At 40.9% G+C, this 25,131-nt stretch overlaps 1 protein-coding gene across 1 annotated transcript in view; it reads left to right on the top strand.

The window, feature by feature from the left end:
• The window catches only part of LOC149263502 (putative acyl-activating enzyme 16, chloroplastic), a 325,493-nt gene that overhangs the window by 127,889 nt on the left and 172,473 nt on the right, over positions 1-25,131 (top strand). Inside the window, exons 7-9 of the mRNA XM_089426351.1 lie at positions 22,018-22,136; positions 22,324-22,473; positions 22,800-22,867. Of these exons, the coding sequence (XP_089282477.1) occupies positions 22,018-22,136; positions 22,324-22,473; positions 22,800-22,867 (337 nt within the window). The remainder of the gene's footprint in view (positions 1-22,017; positions 22,137-22,323; positions 22,474-22,799; positions 22,868-25,131) is intronic.

Genomic DNA, 25,131 nt, shown 5'->3' with positions numbered 1-25,131 from the left:
CAAAATTTGAACTAAAATAAACCCTTACACATATATACATTTAACCAAAAGAAAAACGTAACCAAAAAAATCGATTTTATTACCTACACCTACGCTGGCTTGTACGCATGGATACGATCAACGCAACTAAGCATACCCAAATCAAAACCGAAAAACATAACCCTGCTATCGAAACTGAAACATAACTACGCATTTGGATTTTGGATTTTACCTGGCATCTGAATGATTTATGTTGGACAGCATACGCTTGATTTACATTTGGATTTTACGCTGAAAGGGTTTTGTCGATGTTCTCACCTGAAACTCTCACACAAAAAATGCCCAACGCAGGCTGGACGCGGTGACAGGGACGCAGATCCAAAACGTTCCTCCTTGTAGCTGTGGTAAAGCGATTTTTCAAGACTGAGTTTTGCATCCACAGGGCAACGTTTTGGAAATGACCACGCCTTTATGCAGGGTTTAGGGTTTGATTTGAGATGCCATTGATGGTCGCCGAATGACTGTGGGGAGGTAGATCGAGCAGATTCGCAGGTTGAACAGCTGAAGAGGGCAGCAGAAGATAGTGATAATGATTTAAAGCCACAAAATTTTTCAATTTTTTCTTGCTCTAGAAACCATGAAGAATTTCTAGATCCGATTGTACCTATGATCTGCAAGAGAAAAGAGAAACAGGAACATAACACATGCGTAAAACAACATTTGAAACCCCAAAAAAAAAAAAAACTGCTTAATGTACAAATTGTGGCCCCTGAAATGCCAGATTTAGCAATAACAGCAGTAATGTTTTCAATATATCAGAAATTTTGAACTTCACTGTGAACAGAAAGAAAATCTCTCAATGTAAAACAGAAAAGAAACTCCTAATGATTAACCCAGGGCACAATCAGCTGGGCTCTGCACAGAAGAGCCTGCGGGAGTTGGCTGGTTCAGCCGAGAACTTCCCCGAACGCCCACAAAATTTCCTTCAAAAAATGTTTTCCTGCACATCTCAAGCAACCATCAGCAAAGAGAGAGAGAAAGCTGCTAGATCTCAGGAAATAATGGAGATACCTGCCATTATTTCAGAAACCCTAGCAGCCCTCAAACCCTAGCAGGTGAACAAGATACCTGTGCTCACACTACTCTAAAAACAAGCTATGATTAATGGCTGAAAACTGAAATATGCAGAAAATTAAAGATCTCACAGCAATTCCAGAGAGCAACACCAACACGATTTGGACCCCAAAGTCTTTTTATTAACCAGAAAATCAGATTACAAGAGAGCTTTTTCAGTACAGACTCACAGATCAGATGCCTTGAAATGACCCCCTAAGACCCTATATAAAGGAAATGATCCTAACGGCTAGTTCGAGTGATCCATGTAGAAATGATCTCGACCGTTGATGAGGATCAAGACATCTCTTGATCTCATCCGTCGATTTATTAACTTAAAATATTATTATTTTATTAGTTAGGGTTTTTGCTTGATTTTTTAATTTTTTTATTATTTTTCATTATTTTATTATTTTTATTCATTTTTTAATTTTTTTTTTAATTCATTTTAAAATGGATCACTGAACTAAGCCTTCGGAAACATCACCTAGGACCTAGGACTTAGGACTCATGAGGGGATTTAAAACATTTCTCGACCCTCAGGACACATTACATCATGACTTTTACAAAATTACATCTTAAGGGACAAACCCATTTAATACAGACCCTCACAAAACACCCAGCGCTGCGACACAACGATAATCTAGCAGATCAACACACTAGGATTCTCCTAAAGTTCTAATGACAAAATCAATCCCGGCTTTGGGGTCAGGTTTGAAGGAAAACTCTGCCGATCCGTGGATCGGTGAGACGAAAAACCTTCCGGGACGTAGATTATCATCAGAAAGTTAGGTCCACCTAGGCAAAATACATACATGACTCATGTCTGCTAAGATTATTTACAATTAATACATGCAGACTGGGTTTACAATAAAAAAAATCAAGCTGCTGATGATGGCAGGATGGCACAGACACGCTGATCAGGTGCTGCTTCTTTCTGTCAAGAAAAACGGGGTGCACTGCATGGGTAGTTGACCAGTAGAGGTCAACAGGTAGCATCAGATGTGATCTAGCCATGAAAATTGGTGGAGAGGCTAAGGCACACAAAATCTCCAAGTCCCAAAATCGTTTGGAGAAATTCCACCCAGATGAAGAGATATTAAAATAATTAATATTTTTAATGAGACCCTCAGTCTAGACCTAGAAAAATTAAAATATTAATGTGTATTAATATATTATGGGTGAGAAGGTTCTAAATAATGAGGATCAAGCCATATCTAATCTTAGCCGTTGAATCGTCAACAGGAAAAGTATAAGAGGAGGCTTGAGGGTCAGTTGGAGACACACCAAGAGAGATCAAGAATTCGATTTTCTGGGGCTGGGTTTGCTGAGGAAATCGAGTTAGAGATCAGTTGTAGTGAGGGGCAGTTGAGCAAGGGATTTCTATCCAACGCTGAAGAATACGTATAAGAGAGGCATCAAAGTGCTGGAAGAGGCAACACAGAGCATAAAGGCCTGACGTAGAGGCTAGGGAGGCCAGCACAGAAGACGCAGAGGTAGACGCAAAGGACGTAGAGGCTGACGCAGACAATGTAGAGGGTTGTAGAGGCTGACATTGGGCTGAAGAGGCTGCACTGAGGAGGTTCTGTAGGGTAGACTGAGAAAAGATTAGGTGGGAGAGGGTGACGCAGTTCCAGAGGAGTGCTTGGAGCAGCTTTCGCTGTCCAGCACAAGGAACAATCAGAGTCACTATGGGGTTGTTCATCCGTTCGCTGATTTTCCAGAATATCTATCTTCGGATAGAGGTACTACTGCCAAGGATATTCTCTGAAGGGTGAGCCATTTCTGGCACCCTAGTTGTATTAAGGAATCTGCTTAATAATAAAACCCTCATAAATGCTGCACCGGTTTTTCCACATTGGATTTTTCCGTGGATGATTGTCCAAAAATAACGGTGTCGCTTGTGTGATTGTCTCATTTTATTTCAGTGCATGATCTGTATATTTGTGAAGGTTGCATTTGTGTTTACTTCGATGTTTATGCAATTAAATAACTTGTTAATGTAAAGAACGAGTAGGAGATAGTAAACGAGACATTGCAGTAGGGGTTTTTGATGTGTTAGATTCAGGAATTTTCACACTTTCTTGATAGAATTTATGCTTTCATCTTGATCAAATTTTCTGAAATATTTTGAATCCCCTGGAACCATTTTCTAATGTCTTCTTCTGAGGATTTCAGACTAGGGTTCAGTCTCCTTTTTAGACAAAATTTCAAATTTTGATCTTTTGAGGCTACCCTTCCATCCGTGGCTTTGATACCATGTTGAATTTCATAGGGTCTTTTAATCTGATAATTGCTTCTGATGAGATTAATTCTTTTATACATTTTTATCCATGATTTGTTTTGTTAGTTTTTGGTAGCATCATACAAGTGTTCTAGTCTTGATTTGTGTCACAGAGGCTAAGGAACACAAGATCTCCAAAACCCAGAAAAGTTTTCGGGAGAAAACACATAAAGACCACTAAATTAAGCTAATTGATCAATAATTAAGAAATGCTTAAGTCTAAGTTAGGAAAATTGATTAATTAACAACAATTAATTGAGAGAGATCGAGAAAGCTCTAGAAACTCACATGGATTGAGTTTGATATGATCTTAGCTATTGATAACAATTTAATCATGGCCATTGTGATCCAACGAGAGATTATAATAGCAGATCGATGCGATGGAGATAGATGGTTGTGAGATAGAGGGAGAGTGAGTTCCTTGGCAGATCAAGCTATCCAATTGCATAGATTCAACAGGAAGAGGAGTTCGAGCCAAAGAAGGAGAACGTTAGTAATTGAGGGAGAAGTAGAGGAGTTTTCTGGCAGACATTCCCAAAATAGCAGGGAGGCCAAAATATTTTTGCAGAGAGGCCAAATAGACAGCATGAGCAGCCAGGAACCCAGTGCAAGTTGTTGAAAGAGGGTTTGCGGAGTTGCTGGAGGTCAGATCGAGTTCCAGGAGGCAAAGCGAATTTCTTCCAGTGATAGAGGGAGGCAGGACATCTCATCTGGAGCTAGCTAGCAGGTAGTGCGAATTCCCCAGGCCTGGCAGCGTGAATTTCTAGAAGCCGAGTTTTCTCAGTGGGGTTCAAGTAGGTCAGAGGGAGGCTGAGATTATTTGTAGAAGGGAGAAAATTTCTCCAAATTATTTTGCCAGTAGATTTGTTGGAGGATTGCCAGTAAGGCATCTAGATTATTGTACTTAGATTTTACTGCTGCATAATAATAAAATAAACCCTCATCTGTTGCACCGGTTTTCTCTTCAAGGTTTTTCTAGGGACTATTGTCCAAAAATTATTGTGGGTGTGCATCTATTTTCTCGGTTCAAACATTTTATTTAGTTTCCACAGAATTTATTTGTGAAGAATTGCAGTGTGATTTATTTGATATTAATCAAAAAATTAATAAATTGCTAACCAGTTAGAAGAGTAACTTCTAGTTACTGCAATTCAAGGAAATTTCACATGTTTGATGGTGAAATGTGATTTTTTAAATGCCGATGATTATGATATTGATGATGCTTATCTTAATCTTGAGCTTTCCTTAGAGGACTTGTAAACTTGAGATCATCTTGATAGTCATTATGAATACCTCCATAGCTAAGAGGGAGTTTTGAATTTTGTAGTTATTGTCGGTCTTCATATTGATATATTGATATATTGATGTGTTGATTCATGTAAAGAATGTTCTTCATGCTCATAAGAAAATCAAATTTTCTATTTATCAAAAGAACAACAAATTTAAAATTGGTTTTCACTCTCAAGTGTTCAAGTCTGCCCTCCCTCTCCTGCAAGTCGGCTCATCTAGCATTGATACCCATTCGACCTCATGAGTGGCTATAAATAAGAGTTCTTCATCCTCCTCAAGGCACAACTTGTCTATGCATGAACAAGATAGTTCTGGGCATAGAATCAAGCTTAGAAGTAGATTGAAGGTGAAGAAGTCTCTTGGAAGAACAAAATTTTCTCTATGATCTATATCTGCTCTAGGACGAAATTTTTATGACTTGTACCCTGTGCATGAGATCTGAATTCTGTGGCATATAATTCTGTGGTTTGTTTTTATGAGAGAGGTCCAAATTCTGTGAGATATTACTTGTGCAAGGAGGCTGAACCTGTGTTTGACATTTGGGATAGAGGTCCATACTTGTGGATGCCATTTGTGACAGAGGTCCAAACTTGTGGATGCTTTCTGTGACAGAGGTCTGGACCTGTGGTTGATATTTGTGACAAAGGGCTGAATATTTCTGAGGTACATATTCTATCTTCAATTTAAGGAGGGCTGACTTGGACAGTTGGTGAATGCTGGTTAGTTTGACCATAATCTTTGACTTTGATATCTCTTGTTGAATTGGTTTTCTAAGGAAAGAAGTTGCTGGGTTTTTATCCCAAGTGGATTTTCCTAGGGTAATAATGTGTTGATATTGTGCACAGTGATCTTTGCTTTCCTACTCTTGTATGATTGATCTTCTGAAGTATAGTTGCTTGATGAAAAAGTTGTAATTGTTAAAAAGATTCTATATATAATCACAAGTAATTATCGTTGTTCAGAAATTAGGATATTGCCCTAGAATTTTTAACATGGGGAAACCCTACTGTGGGGCCGCAAAGATCTGTACACTAGGCCAAGAATCTCAGTCAAGAAGGTGACTAGAATAAAGGATCCATGAGACGCTGAGCCAAGTTCTTAAGGAGGAAAGTTACTTGTCTTATGTTTGATGATTTGCTATAGTGGTAGGTCTGTCCTAAAGAGTTTTGGACAACGGTTTAGAAGCCCTATGTTCTGTGTAATTTGAGGAGTCAAATTACAGGTGTGGGTTGTTCATGGAGCCCTAGATCAATTATTGTTGTGGACAGTGTGAGGGAAAAATTATGTTCCCTAAGGACTGATCTTGGAGCAGCAAAGAAGTCAGTCAAGAGGGTGGTTTGGATGATGCCCTAGTTCAGTGATTTGAGTTGGCAAATCAGTGATAAGAGGGCTGTGAGTGAGGACCCTAAGAGCAGGCTATCTTGGAGGAGCAAGAGGGTTTCTGGAGGGCAGTTTGCTTGAGTCTATGTTCAGTCATTCTAAGAGCAGCTAGAAGGTTGATAGAGGTAGATTGGTCAGCTAGAAATGTGTTGTTGCCTAAAATGTACACCTAAATGTGGGAAAAGTTTCCAACCCCACAAGGTATAATCTCTATGGCGCAATGTTCAGAGTAGGGGTTGTCACCTATTCCTTGCTCACTCCATTTAAGCTCTCTCCTAGAAAAGCTAAGGGGTATAGTCCCTAAATATGATGAAGAAAGGAAAACTCGCTGGAAAAAACAAGTTCTAGGAGATTAACGACAAGACAATTACTTCTCTACGTAACTTGAATTAATGATGAATTAGCAAATAAGAATATTATTGAGCAATGTGAATATTAAAAATAGATTCAATTAATGCAACACTAAGTGAGATGGAGAGGAGGGAGACCAGTGCCTTAATAACAATGCTCAAAATATGAATTAAAGAATACTTGCAAAGCAATGATATCAAACTACAAGATTGGCAATGCTGCAAGGAAATGTTAGTACAAGAAATCAATAGGCTATCAACAATTACAATTATAAGCAATAAATGATGAACTTACAAGATAGATGTAACTTGTATTTCAAGTGAGAATGATACCTAATAGATTACACACTTGAAAATGACAAGTGCAATAACTGTAAAACTCACAAGTATAAATAAGCCCACAATTCCAATTATAGATAACCAATGATGAAATGAGGATACAAGATCTAACTAAGTGAAATGCAAGATCTTGGTTACTTTTATTTAAATGCCTAATTTAAGGTGAAGGCCTTTTCCTTAATTGTCAGAAACTAGTCTTAAACAAGGTTGTAGAAAGATGTCATGTTCCCTTTTTCTGGTTTCCCTTATGGTGTGGTCAGGATGGACTTCCATGGTTGGAGGCAGCTAGGTCACAGGAGCAGGTTTCCTCCTTCAGCAGGTCCAGGAGCTTCTGGAGGGGCATTATGTGGGTTTGAGGAGTTTCTTTGGGATCTGATGGCATTCGCTTGGCATATTCCATCATCCACACAATTTGCCTTTCGTTCCGTTGCATTCTGACAACTTTCAAAAATTAGCATTATTATGGGGCCTAACTTAATTAATTATTCTTGAGGTGGCATTTCGGGAAGATTAATTGATGGAACACCTCAGCGTAATAGCTCGTTGGAACCGGAACGAGAAAATCTACGAGATGGGATTCTGAGGATTCTGAGAAGTGACTTCCGATGGTTGGAGAGAGTATGGTGGCCAATTTACCATTTTCCCACATTAAAAAGATATTTTAATTGAGGGAAATGTGCTCAATGACTAAATTAATATTAAAATAGTACCTTCTAGAGGGGTCCATCAGATCTATAAAAAGAGGAAGGGGAGGCCATTAGAGGAGATCTTGGATTGTTGCTCTTTCCTATTGATGAGGTTTGGAGAACTTAGTTCCGAACTTCTAAGCCCCGGGACAGAAACCCTTGGGTGTGCTAGTGGGTGTTGGACAAAGACCCAATACTCTTGAGGAGATTTCACTCTGAATTCTCACAGTGTTTCAGTGGAGTTTGGAGAGAGCAGTTTTGCCATAGTCAGTTTGCAGCAATCTTCTCACCAAGCCATCTACATCATTGCCAGAGCCATTCATCAGTTGGGTCAGAGATCTTTTTCTAGGTTTTGCTCTGCTTGCTTAGCAAGCTCAGGTTCCACTATTCCTTCATGTCATGTACTCTTTTCAGTGGATTAATAAAATGGCTCAGTGATTTTATCAGCATCTATTAGTGTATTATTTGCTGGTTGTGTCTATTTACGTTTAATTTGCTGTTCAAGTTTATTTCTGGTATCTGCTGTTCAAATTCCCATTTGGGACATTACAATGGTATCAGAGCCTTGGTCTTGTCTCAGCCTATGGGTTTTTCAGTTTCTAGTTGCAGTGATTATTGTTGGAGGGTTTTGCCAGAAGAGCCAAAAACTCAGTTCCCACAGCGAAGTGAGAATTTGTTAAAAAAATAAAGAAAAAAGAAAAAAAGAAGAAGAAAGCGAAAGAACAAATCTCTACGAATTTCTTTATTTGATGTGCCACAAATTAAAAGAATCAAAGGAAAAATTGTATTTAATCAAATATCAATGCACTTTTGAAATTGAGAAGTGGCCAAAGTTTATTAAAGGGCGGAGAGATTAAAATCATTGTAAGGGCCAATTCGTGGATGCATAGGTATAAGGTCAAATATTCTGAAAGTGACTATATTAAAATTAAAGGCCAGACTTTATAAGCACAACCGAGTATAAACCCAAGATCGTGCAGTTGGAAGCTCCTGTCCGCTGAGCGAAAGATTGAGCCAAGAGTCGATATTGGGTTTAGCCGCTTCTATATTGGAAGCTACAGGGCTGTGAAAATTATAACAGAGTGGAGGAAACATAATCAACCCCGCGCATTTGTTGTTCGATGAGCAGAGGCCGACTTTATCTGATTACTTGACGAAGTTCTACAGATGGGACAAAATTTTCTTGGAAGGAAGAAGATCGAATCCCCTTATGTCTGATTCTGCAGTGCTTTAAAGACCTGGGTTTCCTCTGCATTATTTGAACAAGTTGCCTGGAGAAAAAGGGAAAATGAATCTCTTGTCTCTGCTGCTAGTTGAATCACCATATAACTGTGACAAGATTCTATTACCAGGAGTGAGTTTCACCTGTGCGTGGAGGCCATTAAAGGCCTGCGTTTTCTGAAGTTGTAGCTGCCTATCTCAGGCGAATTCCTGTGCCTTATGAGGAGGAAAAGCCAGCGGTCTGTACAACTACAAACCTGATCGCTTCCTTATTGACTGATCATGTGGATCATAACGGAGGCATAGACTATCATTTTTCCAGAGTTGGAGAAGAGTTTCCTCCATACAGATTCGTGTTGTGGTTTGCTGACAATCGTTCTGGGGCTTAAAAGGGCCATATTACCCTTACTGAACGGAGTTGAGATTTGCACCATCTGTGTTGAGGATGTATTGATATAATGGGCCAGGAGTTTTATATGACTGGAAGGTAAGCACTCTTCTTTGTGTTACGCGCTGGGCATGTCTGTTGTATATATTTATGTCCTCTGCTGGAAGGTGTCCTCTTTTGTTCACATCTCGAAGGCTCATTCGAACTGCTAAATGAAGCTAGGATTCCTGATCATTTCCGAGTTCCATATATTAAACAGTGACTTGCATGGAGTTCTGGTAGGTTCCTCAAAGCATATTGAGTGAGGCAAATATCAAAAGGGGCTCAAGTTTCTTGGTTCCTGTGTGGCTGAACGCAAATTTGGGCACTGCTCTGGACATGGAAAGACTGTCTTGCATCAACTCAGTTGACATATCAATTCAGAAATGTCCACAACATATTATAAATGAAGTGTGGGCAGCGGATGGAGGACAGAATCTCTGCTAGCTGAGCAAACCAGTAGCTGGGTTTAATGGTTGCTGTAAATAGACGCTAACAGAGGAAGATTTCTGAGAGTTAAAGCACGTTGAAACATGTCTATCGCACTTGCTGGGTGCACACTGGGAAATGGGGACAAATTTATTCTGTAGCTGAGTACGAGCTTTGAGCGTACATTGCTGGTATTGACTAGTAAAGACTGCTATTCAGAGAGTTGTTTGCTGGAGACAATAAACCAGGTTCCCTTGTTCTTTTACTTACTGTATACACTCAAGTTAAAAGTTCTATAAAATTGCCAATGCTCAGATTTGTTGTTCCTAATATTTATGTCAGCATTGGATATTTCTCCTGATTTTATTATATATATCAGTCAAGAGCGTTTGTAAACTTCTTATGGTATGAGACAGTCACTGTGTATGGTTTTGAATTAAAGCATTAAGAAATTTACACCTACAGTAATACTTCTTCAAACTGTTTGACAAAACCTTTTGCTGAGAAAATCCAACAAAACTCAGGAAAATTAGTGACAATCTGGGTCTTCTATAGCTGAGATTAGAGGATTGGCTACTATGCAGGATTGATTTTGCACCTGCTGAAGTATATTCCTAGTGGAATTACAGAGAGGTTGCTATTGATTGTGTTGGGTAGATTGGTTTGATTGAGGAGGGTGTTTGTATTCTATTGTTAAATCTCGCTTGCAATACTTTGAGTCAAGAATAAGATTCTGGTACTAGTATGTCAAAGGTGTCGATTGTGCAGCTGATGCTAGAAATGAACAGAGTTGCTGTTAACAGGATTTATGCTGATGAGGAGTGTTGTTGAATGTTGTTATTATTTCCATAAGCCTCATATATGTTGCTGCTAGGGAGCCAACAAAGTTATTGAATAATGGAGTTTTTAAAACACCTCATAGACCAGAAAATGAAGCAGAACAACAAACCTTTCTCGAGAAAGGTACATAATATGCTCCAACAGAGGCATCCGAGGGACTTACAAAAGGAAAAAGAGGTGGGGAACTTGCTTTTCGTACTTGGGTCAGATTTAAAGGCTGGAATATTAGGAGATGACTTTACATTAGAAGAGCTGGAAACCTATCTTTCCAAGGTGGGTCAATTTGATTGGAGTTTAAATTGGGCTCTGGAACCAGCTATGCTTGCATTGGTACAACCCAGATTCTTGGAGCATCCGGGTGAAAGAGTCAAGCTTATAATTGCCTCTTGTTTTAGCAATATTTTGAGGATAGTAGCACCCTTTCCTCCCTATAATGATGACATCATGAAGAAGGTCTTTCATCTGATTGTAGAGTGCTATTCAGGACTTCATGACACCCAGAGCTCAAATTTTGATAGAAGGCATATGATCTTAGACACTATGGCTAAAATCAGATCCTATGTGGTCATGCTTGATCTAGAGCAGGATGATCTGATCCTTCAGATGTGCCAATTCTTCTTCACAAACATTAGAGAGCATCACCCTGAAGAGGTAAAAGCCGACATGCAAGATATCTTATATTCATTATTAGTCGAGGGCGACATCATTCGCAAGCAACTGCAGACCAAATTGTTAGCCATTTGGAGGAAGACGTAGGTTGTCTCACCAGCTGCCTATGAGCTCGCCAAAAGGGTGGTTGAGCAAAACATGAGGTTCTTCAGAAGGCAGCTAACCCAGGATGAGTTGTGGAGGATTTGTGGTGACCATCCATGTAGCAGGAATGAGCTGAGGAGAAAAGGTCTTTGCTTCACCTGCAAGAAGCCTTGGGGACTTGATCACTCATGCTTGGGTGATACAACAAAGATGACTAAGGTAGATCAGGAGGAGGATCCTTCTGACTTTCCAGATGAGGATTCTTCTTTAGTTGAGTCCATGGGTTCTTACGAGGACACCCCTGAGGAGCATGAGCAGCTGAATGGAGTTGTTGACAACAACCTAGGTACATATTCTTGTGAGAAGTGAGTAGACCCCCTAGGAGACATTCAGGGAGATCGGTCACCCGTGATGATTCTGGATGAGCAACATATGGTGGAACATGGGTTAGAACAGGAGTATGATATGCACAGTGTGTGATGGGCCATCTGTGGAGGGTCATATACTGGCTCATGTTGAGCCCATGATGGAGGAATATGAGCATTTGTCCTTTGGGCCAGCCATTGGCAAGGAGTAGATAGATGCACAAGCAGCCAGCGGGGTTGTCGACACTTGTCATCAGGAGGTGCTAGAGCCTAACAAGGCAGCTTTGCAGGAGATTGGTAGACTGGAGGAGCACAAAGATTCTAGTCAGATGAGTGGGGATATTCTAGAGATGGTGGTGCATCCATCTATGGGTCTACCCATTGATGAGGTGCAAATAGGTGTAGTGGCAACCAACATGGTTGTAGTATATATTGGCAGCAGCCCTCTCGAGGAGTACATATATAGGGCTTGCGACACCATTTGCCCACCTTTATCCTTCCGAGAGAGAAGGGTAAAGTTTTCCTTGTTGATTGATCGGTTGAAGCGACAAGAGTTGAGCATGGACCAGCACCCACCTAACAGATTTTTTCTATACACAAGTGTCCATTCTTCTCACGGGTTGGATCAGGGGGAAATCATGAGTTTGTACCCTCCTGATTAGATGATAGTTCTAGTCAGGGACATAGTGCAACAAGAACCCTTAGATGTGAGGGATACTGCAGGTTTTAGTTGGCAGCAGGATGCAGGCCGACAACTCTTCAGCATTCTAGCCGAGCATCAACAGAGTAGGATTGGCATTGGTCTGTGTCAAGGGTTGGATTGGAGAGAAGTGATGAGTTGGTATTCGATTGATGGAGCAACATCTACAGCCAGAGACAGGGCACAGTTGGAGCCATGGGATACGGTGCTGATGATTGGCCATGGTGGCATTGGGATCCAGAGGGATCTGTTGATTCCAGGACGAGTCGGAGTTTAGTTTGGGACCCTAGGATTAAGGGATTCGTTCATGGTTGGGTGGCACAGAGGCATGGTATCACCCAATGGTTTGTATGGGATCCAGGTATTGTTTCTCAACTGCACAGGACCACCGGGTTGGTTGATAGATATGGATTGCTTGAGTGCAAGCAATCTTGGGGCGAGAGGATTTGTCATGTTCCCTTTTTCTGGTTTCCCGTATTGTGTGGTCAGGATGGACTATAAGAACTGTAAATTCAGAATTTAACAAGGTCTAACAAATTCATGTTCAGTAAACTGTGAAGCCTTTCAATTCGATATTTAACAGAGTTTAACAATATTTCTACTCACAAATATAAAATTTTAATACAAATTATCTATTCTTCTATTGAGTACCAACCTGTCTGCTCTGTCGCGACTCCTGCTCCTGCTGCGTTACCAAAAGACCGAAACCACCCAGCCAAACTGAGTAGAACCTCGCTGCTCAGTCCAGTAAGCTTCTCAGTTGAGGCAGACTGTTCCCCCGTGCCCAGAACCTTAGAACAATCCGCGCTCTTCCTTCCTGTGGATAATTTGATCCAGATTTAAACAGGAACGCAACAAATTACAGAGATAACCATATACACAAAGATGCAGCAGAAATAATACTTCATTTCATTAATGGAAAATACTGAAATATGCTTACAACCAGAAATGGAAATAAACTAGCTAGGGCGATGGTAGCTTATCTCTGAGAAGAGATGTGGTGGCTACATGCCTCTGAACTGTGTTACAATGAGGCTCGAAGGCCTATTTATTGTTGAGAAACAATGGAAAACCTTTCACATCCCGAAACCTAACCCTAGAAGATGAAACGCCAAATTGTGGGCCCCGTTTGGGTAAATTGGTACATCAATTTCCCGGGGTCGTAACTTTGGCATACAATCTCCGTTTGACGCGTACAATAGCTCGTTAGAAAGATCTATCCGAGCACTACCACAACATGGACCCATGTTGCCCTAGATTTCCCAAAAAACGTCGTTTAGGGCCTCAAAACGGCTCCAGAAGTTCAGGACCCGAAAAACTGCTAAAAATAGTAAACTGTGCTACAATTTAGGAAACTGAAAAAGATGAAAGAGACAGTTGTGGGGGTCTAAATGGGATAGGTGGGTGGCCACCAACATCCACTTGGATCATTCCTCCCCCCTTAGGAAGCAATGGTCCCATTGCGTTGAGTTCCTCCCTGAGATGAGGAAGCTTCTGTTGAGCTGGGTCTCTGGTGAGCTGTTCTGTAATCTCTGATGTGATTAGAAATGGTGGGAAGCATGGTCGAAGGTGCTCCACATTGAACACTCGGTGCAAGCGAAGGAATGGAGGAATGCTGTGCTTCAAAGCATTGTTGCCCGTAGCCTTGGTACTGGTGTAAGGACCATGTCGGAGTGGTCGGAGCTTCTGATGGGCTCTTGTAAGGCGTTCTTTCTGCAGATGTAACCAAACTTTGTCGCCCACCTGAAACTTGTGTGGTACCCCTACGGGTGAGGAGAAGTTGTTCTTGTGTCTTGTCATGACTCTATCCCTTTGCTGCTGCTGCTGCATGGAGGAACCCTTCGCGGGGGTCATGGATGTGATGACAATCTTCCCCTTACTTTGGGAGTGAACCAGACAGATGAATTTCCTGGTCTGGGAGATGAGCTTGCTGCCTTTCTTAGTGGTGATCAAAGATGTGGCGGTAGGTGGGGCTACCTTTGGTATCCTGTATAATGAATTATTCAAAGAAATAATGACAGCACGAGGCCTTGACTCATACACAGCATGTCGCCTCCACAAGTATGGTTGGCCTAGTAATACATCACAAACATCCAGAGGTGTAACATCACACAATACCTCATCTGTGAAGGGCTTGATGCTGTAGGGAAGGCAGCACTGCTGGCGAACTTTGAGATCTCGTCCTTCATGAAGCCACCCGATACTGTACGGCTGCGGGTGTGGTGTAGTTGGTAGGCCCAACCACCTCACGACCTCTGCTGAAACAAGGTTCTTTTGGCTGCCACTGTTGACAATGAATTGTAGCGGCGAACCCTTCACCCACATCTGTGAGTGGAAAAGACGCTCCCCTTCCTCTGGATATTCGGGCTCATTTTTCTGGATCTTAGTAGTGGCAACAGTGGCGCTGGGATCTGCATTAATGATTTGCTTCCCTTTTCCATTCCCCTTGTCAGGTTCTGGCTTAGGGTCGGAACATGCATCTGATTCAGTAGCCTTCAACTCGGCCACCAGCGGCTGCTTGGTCCGACACTCACTTGTGTTATGAGTGGGACTCTTGTGAAACTCACACCACTTTCCTGTGTCCTTCTTCGGCTTCGTGGTGTTGTTCTTTCCTTGCGGCTTTGACGGGTTGTCTTGGGTCACCCTGTGTTGGCTTTGTCCTTTGGGCTTCGTATTTGCAGATCCAAAGTCTCGCTTCTTCTGTTTGAGCTTTTGCTCGATTTTGACAGCGTATCGGTACGCCGTGCCGAGTGAGGAGATGTTCAGGAACTCATCTCTTCCTGGATGTATCTGTGTAGGCAACCGCGGTATTTGAGTACCAAGTGCAGCTCAGAGTCCTTGATACCCAACTGTGTGCGAAGGGTATGAAAAATGTTTGTGAACTCCGGCACATCTTGGTCCCGTCCCTGCCGCAATGTGGTCCATCTGATGTATTTGTCCTCATAGCTTTTGATAGGGTAGTACTGCTCCTTGATGGCATCCCGAAAGTCATTCTAAGTGGGTGTGGCTGAAAATAGTGAGCCTGTACTTTCATCCTTCTGCTCGCAGTAGGTTTCTCACCAGTCCTTGACGTGGGGGGCTGCTTTGAGAAGAGCGAAAACAATCTTTTCCCGACTTGAAAATTCATGAACAGAAAAATAACCCTCTAGCAGATTTAACCATTTATCTATGGCATCTGCGTCAATTTGACCCTCGAATATGGGGATTTCAAAATTAACTTGTACCTTAAACGGTGTGGCGTTTCCAGAGTACTTGTTGGAAGCCGATGTGTCGCCTCTGGGTAGCCGCTGAAGGATCCACGCAAAGCTATCCATCATCGCGCTCCTTTGCCGCTCGAGCGCTTCTTCGAGCAAGATTTTGATAGGATCTCCTGCCCCCTCGTCTTTCTTCTCATCCGCCATGGGAGGCCGTCGGGATTTGCGAGGCTGGTCTTACAAAGGTTCGACAAGTTCAAGCCCTAACTCCTTATATCCCGACCTCGTTGGGTACATGCAAAGAAAAACAGAGAAAAAGCAGACTGCTCTGATACCACTGATCCAGATTTAAACAGGAACGCAACAAATTACAGAGATAACCATATACACAAAGATGCAACGGAAATAATACTTCATTTCATTAATGGAAAACATTGAAATATGCTTACAACCAGAAATGGAAATAAACCAGCTAGGGCAATGGTAGCTTATCTCTGAGAAGAGATGTGGTGGCTACATGCCTCTGAACTATTTTGAACTGTGTTACAATGAGGCTCGAAGGCCTATTTATTGTTGAGAAACAATGGAAAACCTTTCACATCTCGAAACCTAACCCTAGAAGATGAAACGCCAAATTGTGGGCCCCGTTTGGGTAAATTGGTACATCAATTTCCCGGGGTCGTAACTTTGGCATACGATCTCCATTTGACGCGTACAATAGCTCGTTAGAAAGATCTATCCGAGCACTACCACTTTGGGAGGCAACATGGACCCATGTTGCCCCAGATTTCCCAAAAAACGTCGTTTAGGGCCTCAAAACGGCTCTGGAAGTTCAGGACCCGAAAAACTGCTAAAAATAGTAAACTGTGCTACAATTTAGGAAACTGAAAAAGATGAAAGAGACAGTTGTGGGGGTCCAAATGGGATAGGTGGGTGGCCACCAACATCCACCTGGATCATAATTTCAGTTTATGATCCTGTTCCTCCTTACATTCTTTCGTTCTTTTTTTCCTCTCCCATTAAATTCTTCCTTCTGGTTTATAAACTGATTCTTGGTGGCGACCGTCCTTCCTCCAGCACCCATCGCTTCATTTCCTCACGACACCCTTCCCATTTCGTGTCATGTATATTTCTTTTAAAAATACATTGATTTTTAATTAACATTCCTTTTTTCTGATTTTATTTTAATATAAAGGTTAGACTTACATTAAAATACTTTATCATTAGTTGTATTTTTATTATTTTATTAATCTGATTAATATAATTTATTTAATATTATTTTTATAAATAGGTCGTTACATGGACTTCCATGGTTGGAGGTAGCTAGGTCACAGGAGTAGGTTTCCTCCATTAGTAGGCCCTCTACACTACTGCCAGAGTTGCACTGCGCTGCCCAGTATCTGATCTGCTACTAACTACTGCATTTGTCACTTTGGCACTTGACTGCACCAACTGCCACTGGTCCATCCTACTACTGCATACTAGTGGCTCCTGTAGCAAGGTATTGATTCATGAGGTAGACCTCCTCAAGAATCTTGCCCATCTTGTAGCTCTCTGGGGCTATAACTCCAAATCACTGCACCTTACCCCTGGAGGTAACTCGGTGATCATGGCAAACTCTTCCTCCAACCTGGTGGATAGCTTGTTGATCTCAGCAGATGCAGCCTGCTGATCCTGCTTCTCCTCCTTGTCCTTCTTTCTGAGAGGACATTGAGTGCTGTAGTGGCCAAGCTCACCACACTTGAAGCACTTGATCTTGGAAATGTCCTTCTTCCTCCTGCGCTGCTCCTGCTACCCCTTAGATGCGAGGGCCACATCTTCCTCTTCCTTTACTTGCTTCATCCCACTGTTGCTGCTAGCACCACTGATGGTGCTCTTCACTAGATCTCGCCTCATCTCCTCCTTCTGCAAATCAACCCACATACGATCCCATTCTGGCAGTTTTTCTCTGCCTAAGATACTCTGGACAAAAACTTGCCATTCTTTGGAAACCTATTCAGAGCTAATCGCACCAACTCTGTAGGTTGGGGCATTGACCCTACTGAACAGCTGGTCCCGGACATCCTAAAGCCTAGTAAGGAAGGGGTCTATACGCCCCCCTTTCGACATCCTCGTGCATCTAAGCTTCTCCTCAAGATACATCTTCCACTGCTCGGAAGATCCTTTGTACAACGTAGCTAGTGCCTCCCACATCTTCCTGGCAGAATCTTTGCCAGCTATGTGAGATACCACGTGATCGTGAACCCCATCGTGAATCAACCTCTTAGCTTTCGCCATCTCCTTCTTGTACTTCTTAAGCGGATCTACATTTGCGGGTACAACTACCACACTATCGATGTAAGTCTTGAGATCATGTTCATCTAGAAGGCAAGAAATTCTAGCGTTCCATATCACATAGTTGGAGGCTTCGTCCAACCGATCTTGATGTCTCAACCCTACTACTAGCTACTGCATCTCTTTGAAAATGTCGAGCTCCTCTTCTCCTCTGCACAACTACTGCACAACTACTGCCCAACTATTCGCACTTCCTTATGGAGTGAGAAACTTTGCACACAACTGTTGCTGCTCTGCTAGGAAAATTCAGACTTCTTAGCTAGAAGTCCCCTGAGGAAAGAATTCCTCATTGTGTGCTCTTCCTCCCTCCTGACACTATTTGCACTAGCAAAGTGCTGCAAAATCTGCATCCCAGCTGAAGATTTGTTCTGCAAGGAAACTGCTGCTACTCCCTCTGCCTCTGTTTCTCTTCAATCTGGAAAATTTTATTCTCTGTCGACTCACTCAAAGAAGTAAAATTTCCATGAAAACTGACCCTCCTAGCCAAGGAAATACGCCGCCCCTAGGGTTTCGAGTTGTTGCCTACGCAAAAATTTGAACCTCCTTCTCTCTTTTTGCTCTGATCTCTCTGGCTTACGAACTGTTTTATGATACCATGTGAAAATTCGAAAACCCCGAATCCTACTGCAACAACTGATTAAGTTTCTTCTATTTGTTAAATAAACTGAACAAATTATTTATTGTGTTCTACGGTGAATATTGAAACTAATACACTGCAGCCTTCACAAATACAATACTACAAAGGAGTGAAATAAACACATGCAATTACACCGTTGTTTTTGGACAAACGTCCCCGGAAAAACCCAATGTGGGAAAACCGGGGCAGCAGCTGAGGGTTTGATTATTATGTAGTATTAATCTGAGTACAAATCATTGGATGCCCAAACTGGCTATTCGATATAGAGAATAAACTGGCAAAGAGGTAGTGAGAAAATATCTCACACTGTCACTGGAGATCTGACACTGATTCGGGCTCTGGATGAGATGCCCTACATTATCTCTGCGTAGTCTCTTTGTGGGCTAACGCAGTCACTACGGCACAGCGCAAGGGATTGCGTCACCCTTTCCTTCTGATCTTCTGCCCACTGGAAACTCGACTCCCTGGCCTTTCGGACTCACAGCCCGACTTCTGGCACTGGATCTCGACTACTCCCCAACAAAATTGTGGACTCCCTCTAAAGCACTACGCTGTCTCTGCATGGCACTGCGCTGCCTCTCTGGACCTCTCGATGCCTTCATTGCCTTGCACTCACCGGCACTAAAAAATCCCCTCTGATCTAGTATCCCTGCCCCTCATTGCAAGAAGATTACTCGATCTCTCTTCGGCAACTCAGCGCTGTTACTCTTGAGAATTTGATCTCTAAATCTCACTATCTCGGTGTTTTCTCCAAGTGCCCATCAACCTCCTTCTTATAATCTCTCGTTGCAGCGCCAACGAACAAGATTAAAACATAATCAATGGCTAAGATTAAATGGGAGTTGATCCTCGTCTTTATCTAGAAGATTCACACCAAATTTAATTAACACCCTTTAATTAATCACATTTTCTAAGTTTAGACTTAGGAATACATTAAAAATGATAAATAATTTTAATTAAACCATCTCTAGGTGGAATTTTCCCAAATGATTTCTGGGCCTTGGAGAATGCATGTGTCTTAGCCTCTTTGCAAAATCTCGAGGCTAGAGCACATCCGATGCTACAGAAATCAATAGTTGCTGATTTGCAGATGTTGCTTGTATACTTTAGTTGGTTGGTATCTTGATAGACCAACTTCCTTCATTTAGATACTCTCTTTGACACCCACAATTGACTTTGGTCAAGTAGCTAGCAGTTGACTAGGATCGTTAGAGAGGAAATCATTAGATTGTATGTTCGGATTACTTGGATTGACCCTCTAGGTTGGCTAAGCTCAAAGATGGCTTTCTATGTAGAATGCTTCTTGGAGCTGAGAGATGACTTTATATTTGGTCCCCATACACACTTTGGCATTGGATGCATGCTCTCCATACCCCCCTTGGGCAGTTTTGGGTTTGTTATCATTGTCTTCACATTGAAACCAACCACCATATCATCCAGGGAGATACGATTTGCTAGCTCTGGTTTTTTCACTAGACCAAGATGGAGGAGCACTTCATCTTTAGGTGTTCCATCTACTACAATTTTAGAGGATGGCTTTCTTGTCTTTTCAAGGAGTCTCATAACTTTTTCCACTTTCTTCTGCTTCATAGGCCAAAGATGCTTTGCACTATACATGAGGGAGGCCTTTGATCTTATATGTCACTCACTTTGCCCACCCCATCCCAGACTAGATCTTGTTTAACAAATTACAACTTTCTTTTTGGTGTTTCCGACAAACCATATGAGCAGATAAGTAGACAGTAACACTATATCAGCCATAAGATTGGTGAGACCTTGGGAAACCTTTCATGCTTAACCAGTGAGACCCTTATGAACATGTCACATCAAATCTTGGGACAACACATATTGCATAAATGGTTAAGACACCTTCTTCGAATCTCACCTGCGAGTTGCTACATCCTGGCAGCTAGACATATCTTAAAACAAATTTCCTATTCTTTTGGTTCTTCCGACGAGTCATCAATGAGGAATTTCTTCCCTATAGACTTGAATGTTTGGAGAGAGAGCATAAGCCTAATGCCTTGATAGTGTTGGTATTTTTGGTGTTCAACTTCTTGCATTACTTGCACATACCTGCACTTTTGCTCTCATTCCTTGCTCCATGCTCCGAGGATTTAGAATTTAGATATTTTATAGCATAGGCTAGTTTTGATTTATCATATTTTTCTAGGAGTGGCCTGTGCACTCCGACTATGTATCTCATGCTATTGTACCTAGCGATCCCATTGACCTACTTAGGGTCATCTGTTGGACACTAATAAAATTATATTATCCTTGAGTAATTATTATTATTCTTGGGAGTCTTGCTCCCCATCTATATTCTGCATATATTGTGTTTATTATCATGTCTTAGGAAGTATAGATTATAATCTGCATATATTGTGTTTATTATCATGTCTTAGGAAATATGGATTATAACAAAAGCCTAGGAGCAGGTGATGTTTTCACATTCAATTTCAAGGAGTACCCTTCAATATTAGTGCTATAGCTTTCGACAAGAGACTTAAATTGAAAGGACATCCAAGTGAAGTAACTTTATAGTGGTATCTTTGGTGAAAAATTCAGTAGCTTCAATGCAGAAATCTTGGAGATATAGTACATATAAGTTAGGGTTCAAATCTAGTCATAAAAAATTGCCAAAATTAGAAGGTTTCAATCAGTGTTGCCAACGTCTCGATAACATCTCGATTTTATCTCAAAATCACGATTTTTTGTCCTAGCTGATGTTTGCTGATTTTTACCGATATTTTTACGATTTTTACGATTTTTTGGTTTTCCGGAACCTTGCCAATTTAATCCCAATGTCGATGTTCGCAACATTGGTTTCAATAGCTTGTGCATATATTTTGATTTTCAAACTCAAATTCAGTGAAACCTAAATCATCTAAAAAACATGTCCGAGGATATTACGTCTTTAAATTTCATATTATTTGGTGCCAAAATCAAGGAGATACAATCAGTACAATTTTGTTCTCTGAAGAATGTTTTGAAAAGTAGTTTTTATAAATTGCACATAACACTTTAATGGTTGATGCAAATTGACTGCAATTGGATTCATTGAAAGCAGAAAATTTTGTACTATCATAAGTTCAAATTTCACAATATTTGGCAGAAAACTTGCATAGATATTATCTGAGAAAGTTCAGCGTGTAGACTGGGCCCCAAAGAAGGGTAAGAAAACATAAGTCAACTTAAATCTGGCATAAAATTCGATTGGTATCCAAATAAGGTGATTAAAAGATTTTAGAAGAGGGCATAAACAAGAATAATCTATGAGAAATTTGGACCATTTCGTTTGGTGGTTGAAGAAATATCTAGTTTTGATGTTAAAGGTCTTGGAAAATACTAGTTTGCTGAGTTTAATCATTATTGTAGAACCTTCATAAATTTCAGCATGGAACTTAGTTTTGAAGAATTATTGAAGCAGTATCGATGATAACAAGTATGGATTAAACTTTTTACTAGTCACTTCTAAAGATTGCACAGATGTTGCAAAAATTCACGATGATGGAGCAATTAATCCAAGAAAATGGTTGACCTCTTTCCAAATCTTTGCACTATTTTAAACTGATAACGTTGCCTTTTTCTTGATTCCTAATTAAAGGAATTGATGCAATAGCAAGGTCTTGATGATTTCCTTATGGTTACAAAAGTGCCCATTGCAATAAATTACTATTGTTTTTATATTTATAGGTCAAAGATTCAAATATGAGGCCATCAGAAAGGATGATATTGCAACATTGGTTTATACAAGTGGAACAACTGGGAGTCCTAAAGGAGTCATGCTCAGTCATGGAAATTTGTTGCATCAGGTTGACATTTCTAGTAGTTTTTATCTCATGTTTGGTTGTTCTTGATAACTTCCAAATTAAGGGCCATTTTAAGTTGAATTACTGATTATTTACATTTCTTCATAACTTCTATAATGAGGTGTATTTTTGATAATACACCTTAGTTCTTGTGATCAGTGTGATTTCACTGTGTATGTATTGGTTTTAGGTTATGCACTTGGGTGAGATTGTGCCCGCCATTGCTGGAGACAGATTTCTTAGTCTTCTTCCACCATGGCATATGTATGAGCGTGCGGCTGAATATTTTACCTTCTCTCGTGGGATTGAGCAAGTCTACACAAATGTGAACTACTTGAAGGCATGTGATTATCAAATTGCAAATAATTTATCCTCTTTTTGATTTTTGATAGTGTGACTTGGACGTGAATTTTATAGTTAACAACTAAATAGTAAAAACCTCTGCACCTTGTTCTATTTGGCAATCCAGTATTTTATGGGTTGTAAGGTCATATATCTCAAGATATAGAGGATGACAGGTTGCAACCATTAGCATCAAAAAGTTACATCACTTTTTCTAGTCATTATTGATTTCCACACTTTCAGTATGTATGATACGATCCTTGCAATACTTTGTAGTAGTGCGCAATTACTATTTCATCTTACAAGTGAAACTACTCCTTGCAGGAGGATCTGAAGCATTTTTCACCACACTATTTGATTGCAGTGCCACTTGTTTATGAAATACTCTATAGGTACCTTTGTTTTCCTTGATTAGTAGTTTTTTTTTGCTGGCGTGTTTGAAATTTTTCAGTGTGTATGAGAAGTGAAGATTGTATAAGAGTTGAATGCATAGTTTGCATGCTGTCATGACATCTATTTTAGTAGGATTAAGAGAAAAAGGAGGAAATGTTGATACTTCAAAGCCATATGTAGATATACGAGGTCTATACTACTAGGATTGAATTTAAAGGAACATGTGGCCAATGATACCTGTATTGGAAGAATCTAAATAAATGTAATAAACAAAGAGAGTCAACTAGGAGGCTTAGGTTTTTCTTGACACACCTTAATTTGTACTTGACATCAATCAATAATATTTTCTCCTACAAAATAATATTTTCTGCTTTTATTTAATATCGCCAAAAAAAGGGCAAAACTCCTTAGTGAATTTTGCACTCACAAAAAAAATTAGGAACATTACAGGTGACTTGGTAAATAATTTGTTTTAAGCAAGTAATTGACTCCATTTAAGGCACTCGTCTCTCACATAATCTAATTGTGAAAATTTCTGAATCTATACAAACAGGAATCCTACTGCAGTCACTGGTTTAGCATCTCCTACTTGTTATTTCATTCAACAAGTTATTTAATTTATAAACAATGATGAAAAATTGTTAAATTATGGTATGTTCTATGCTTAGCACAGTTTACTTCTTTTCTTCTTATTAGCCACAGATTAGCAATCACATAAACATAAGGTAAAGTGCAGATAGAACATTAAAAGATCGACAGAAAACAAGCCAAGACAAGAGACACAAGATGTGGTGGCTAGCTAGGGACAAACCCTAATGCGGGGAAACCCTTTGATCAAATCTTCTTTTATCTTCAATAGTTCAGCAGAGAGAAATAGTACAATGCAGAATTCTGTAATTTTATAACAGCAGCAGAGAGCCCTAAATCAGCACAGTCAAACTTGGTCAAAACAGCCCCAGATTGACTTCTAGTCAACTTGAAGAACTTGGTCTTCAACAGCTGTCTTCAGCAGCCCAAAACAGTCCACAAATCTCAGTCAAATAGCAGTCAACACTTGGTCAAAGTCTGGTCAAACATGGAGCAGCTCCTTGACAGTCAATGTTGGTCAAAGGGGTGGTCAAACCTGGTCAAAGTTGCTGAACAGAACTGTGGCTAGCCTAGGAGAGGCTGCCAACCCAATCCGCAGTCAAGAAAGCCTCCACACCGGTCAACACTATCCAATCTGCCCACCTGCAGCTAGGTCAACCCAAGTCAATGCTGCCCTAACCAGAAATCTGCGTCTTCCTTCTTCAGCCACACGTGTGAGAGAGAGAGGCTCATCTAATGCGTAGGAGAGAGAGAAGATGAGTGATGAGCTGAGTTGCAATGACTCAACCTCTGCTGGGCATGTGTGCCACACACTTAGCTGCTGGCCGACCTTGACAATTTGTCAAGTAATTAGAAGTAAATTTAGATCTCCATAAATACTCGTCGGAATCGGATGATCTATAGATCAATCCTACACCTTTCGACAAGAGGAATCTAGGAAAAATATCAGCAACCATAAATAAGGTGACCCACATGGAGTTTGGCCCTAGTTGCCAATTTTAACACTCCCTCTCAACTAGGGAGAACTCCATCTGTAATCCGTCTGACCGTCACTACTATCTCAGTTATCAAATGCACTGCCCCGCACAACTTGGCCCCGTTCTGCTCTGCTTTGCTCGAACTATGAAGAAGAAGAAGTGATCGAGGATGTATCATACCATCCTCCACTGACCCGAAGTCACTCTCAGAGTATGTCATACCACTCTCACTGATCCCAAATCAATGGAGGTCATCCTAGCATAGGGAGTACGGTAGATACAACGATGCGTCCATCGATAGTACTACTATGGTCCCTAACCCCATTTCCCTGCTCATTGATTAGATGAGAGGTACTTCCCATGAGTCCCAGACTGCATGGGTAGGATGCCTCGACAGGAGAACTAATCATCCTGTCCACAGGAGAACGAATCATCCTGTCCAATAGATGCCACGGAGAACTAATCATCTTGGCCCATAGGAGAACTAATCATCCTGTTCCACAGTCGCCATAGAGAACTAATCATCCTGGTCCATAGGAGAACTAATCATCCTATTCCACAGTCGCCACGGAGAACTAATCATCCTGGCCCACAGGAGAACTAATCATTCTGTTCCATAGTCGCCACGGAGAACTAATCATCCTGGCCCATAAGAGAACTAATCATCCTGTTCCACAGTGACCACAGAGAACTAATCA

This window comes from Pinus tabuliformis, chromosome 6 (genome assembly GCF_031772625.1).
Source record: "Pinus tabuliformis cultivar Carrire ecotype Pingquan chromosome 6, CPIR1, whole genome shotgun sequence".
Lineage (NCBI taxonomy): Eukaryota > Viridiplantae > Streptophyta > Pinopsida > Pinales > Pinaceae > Pinus > Pinus tabuliformis.
The sequence above is the reverse complement of the archived record's forward strand: the minus strand, read 5'-3'. Positions and strand labels throughout refer to the sequence as shown.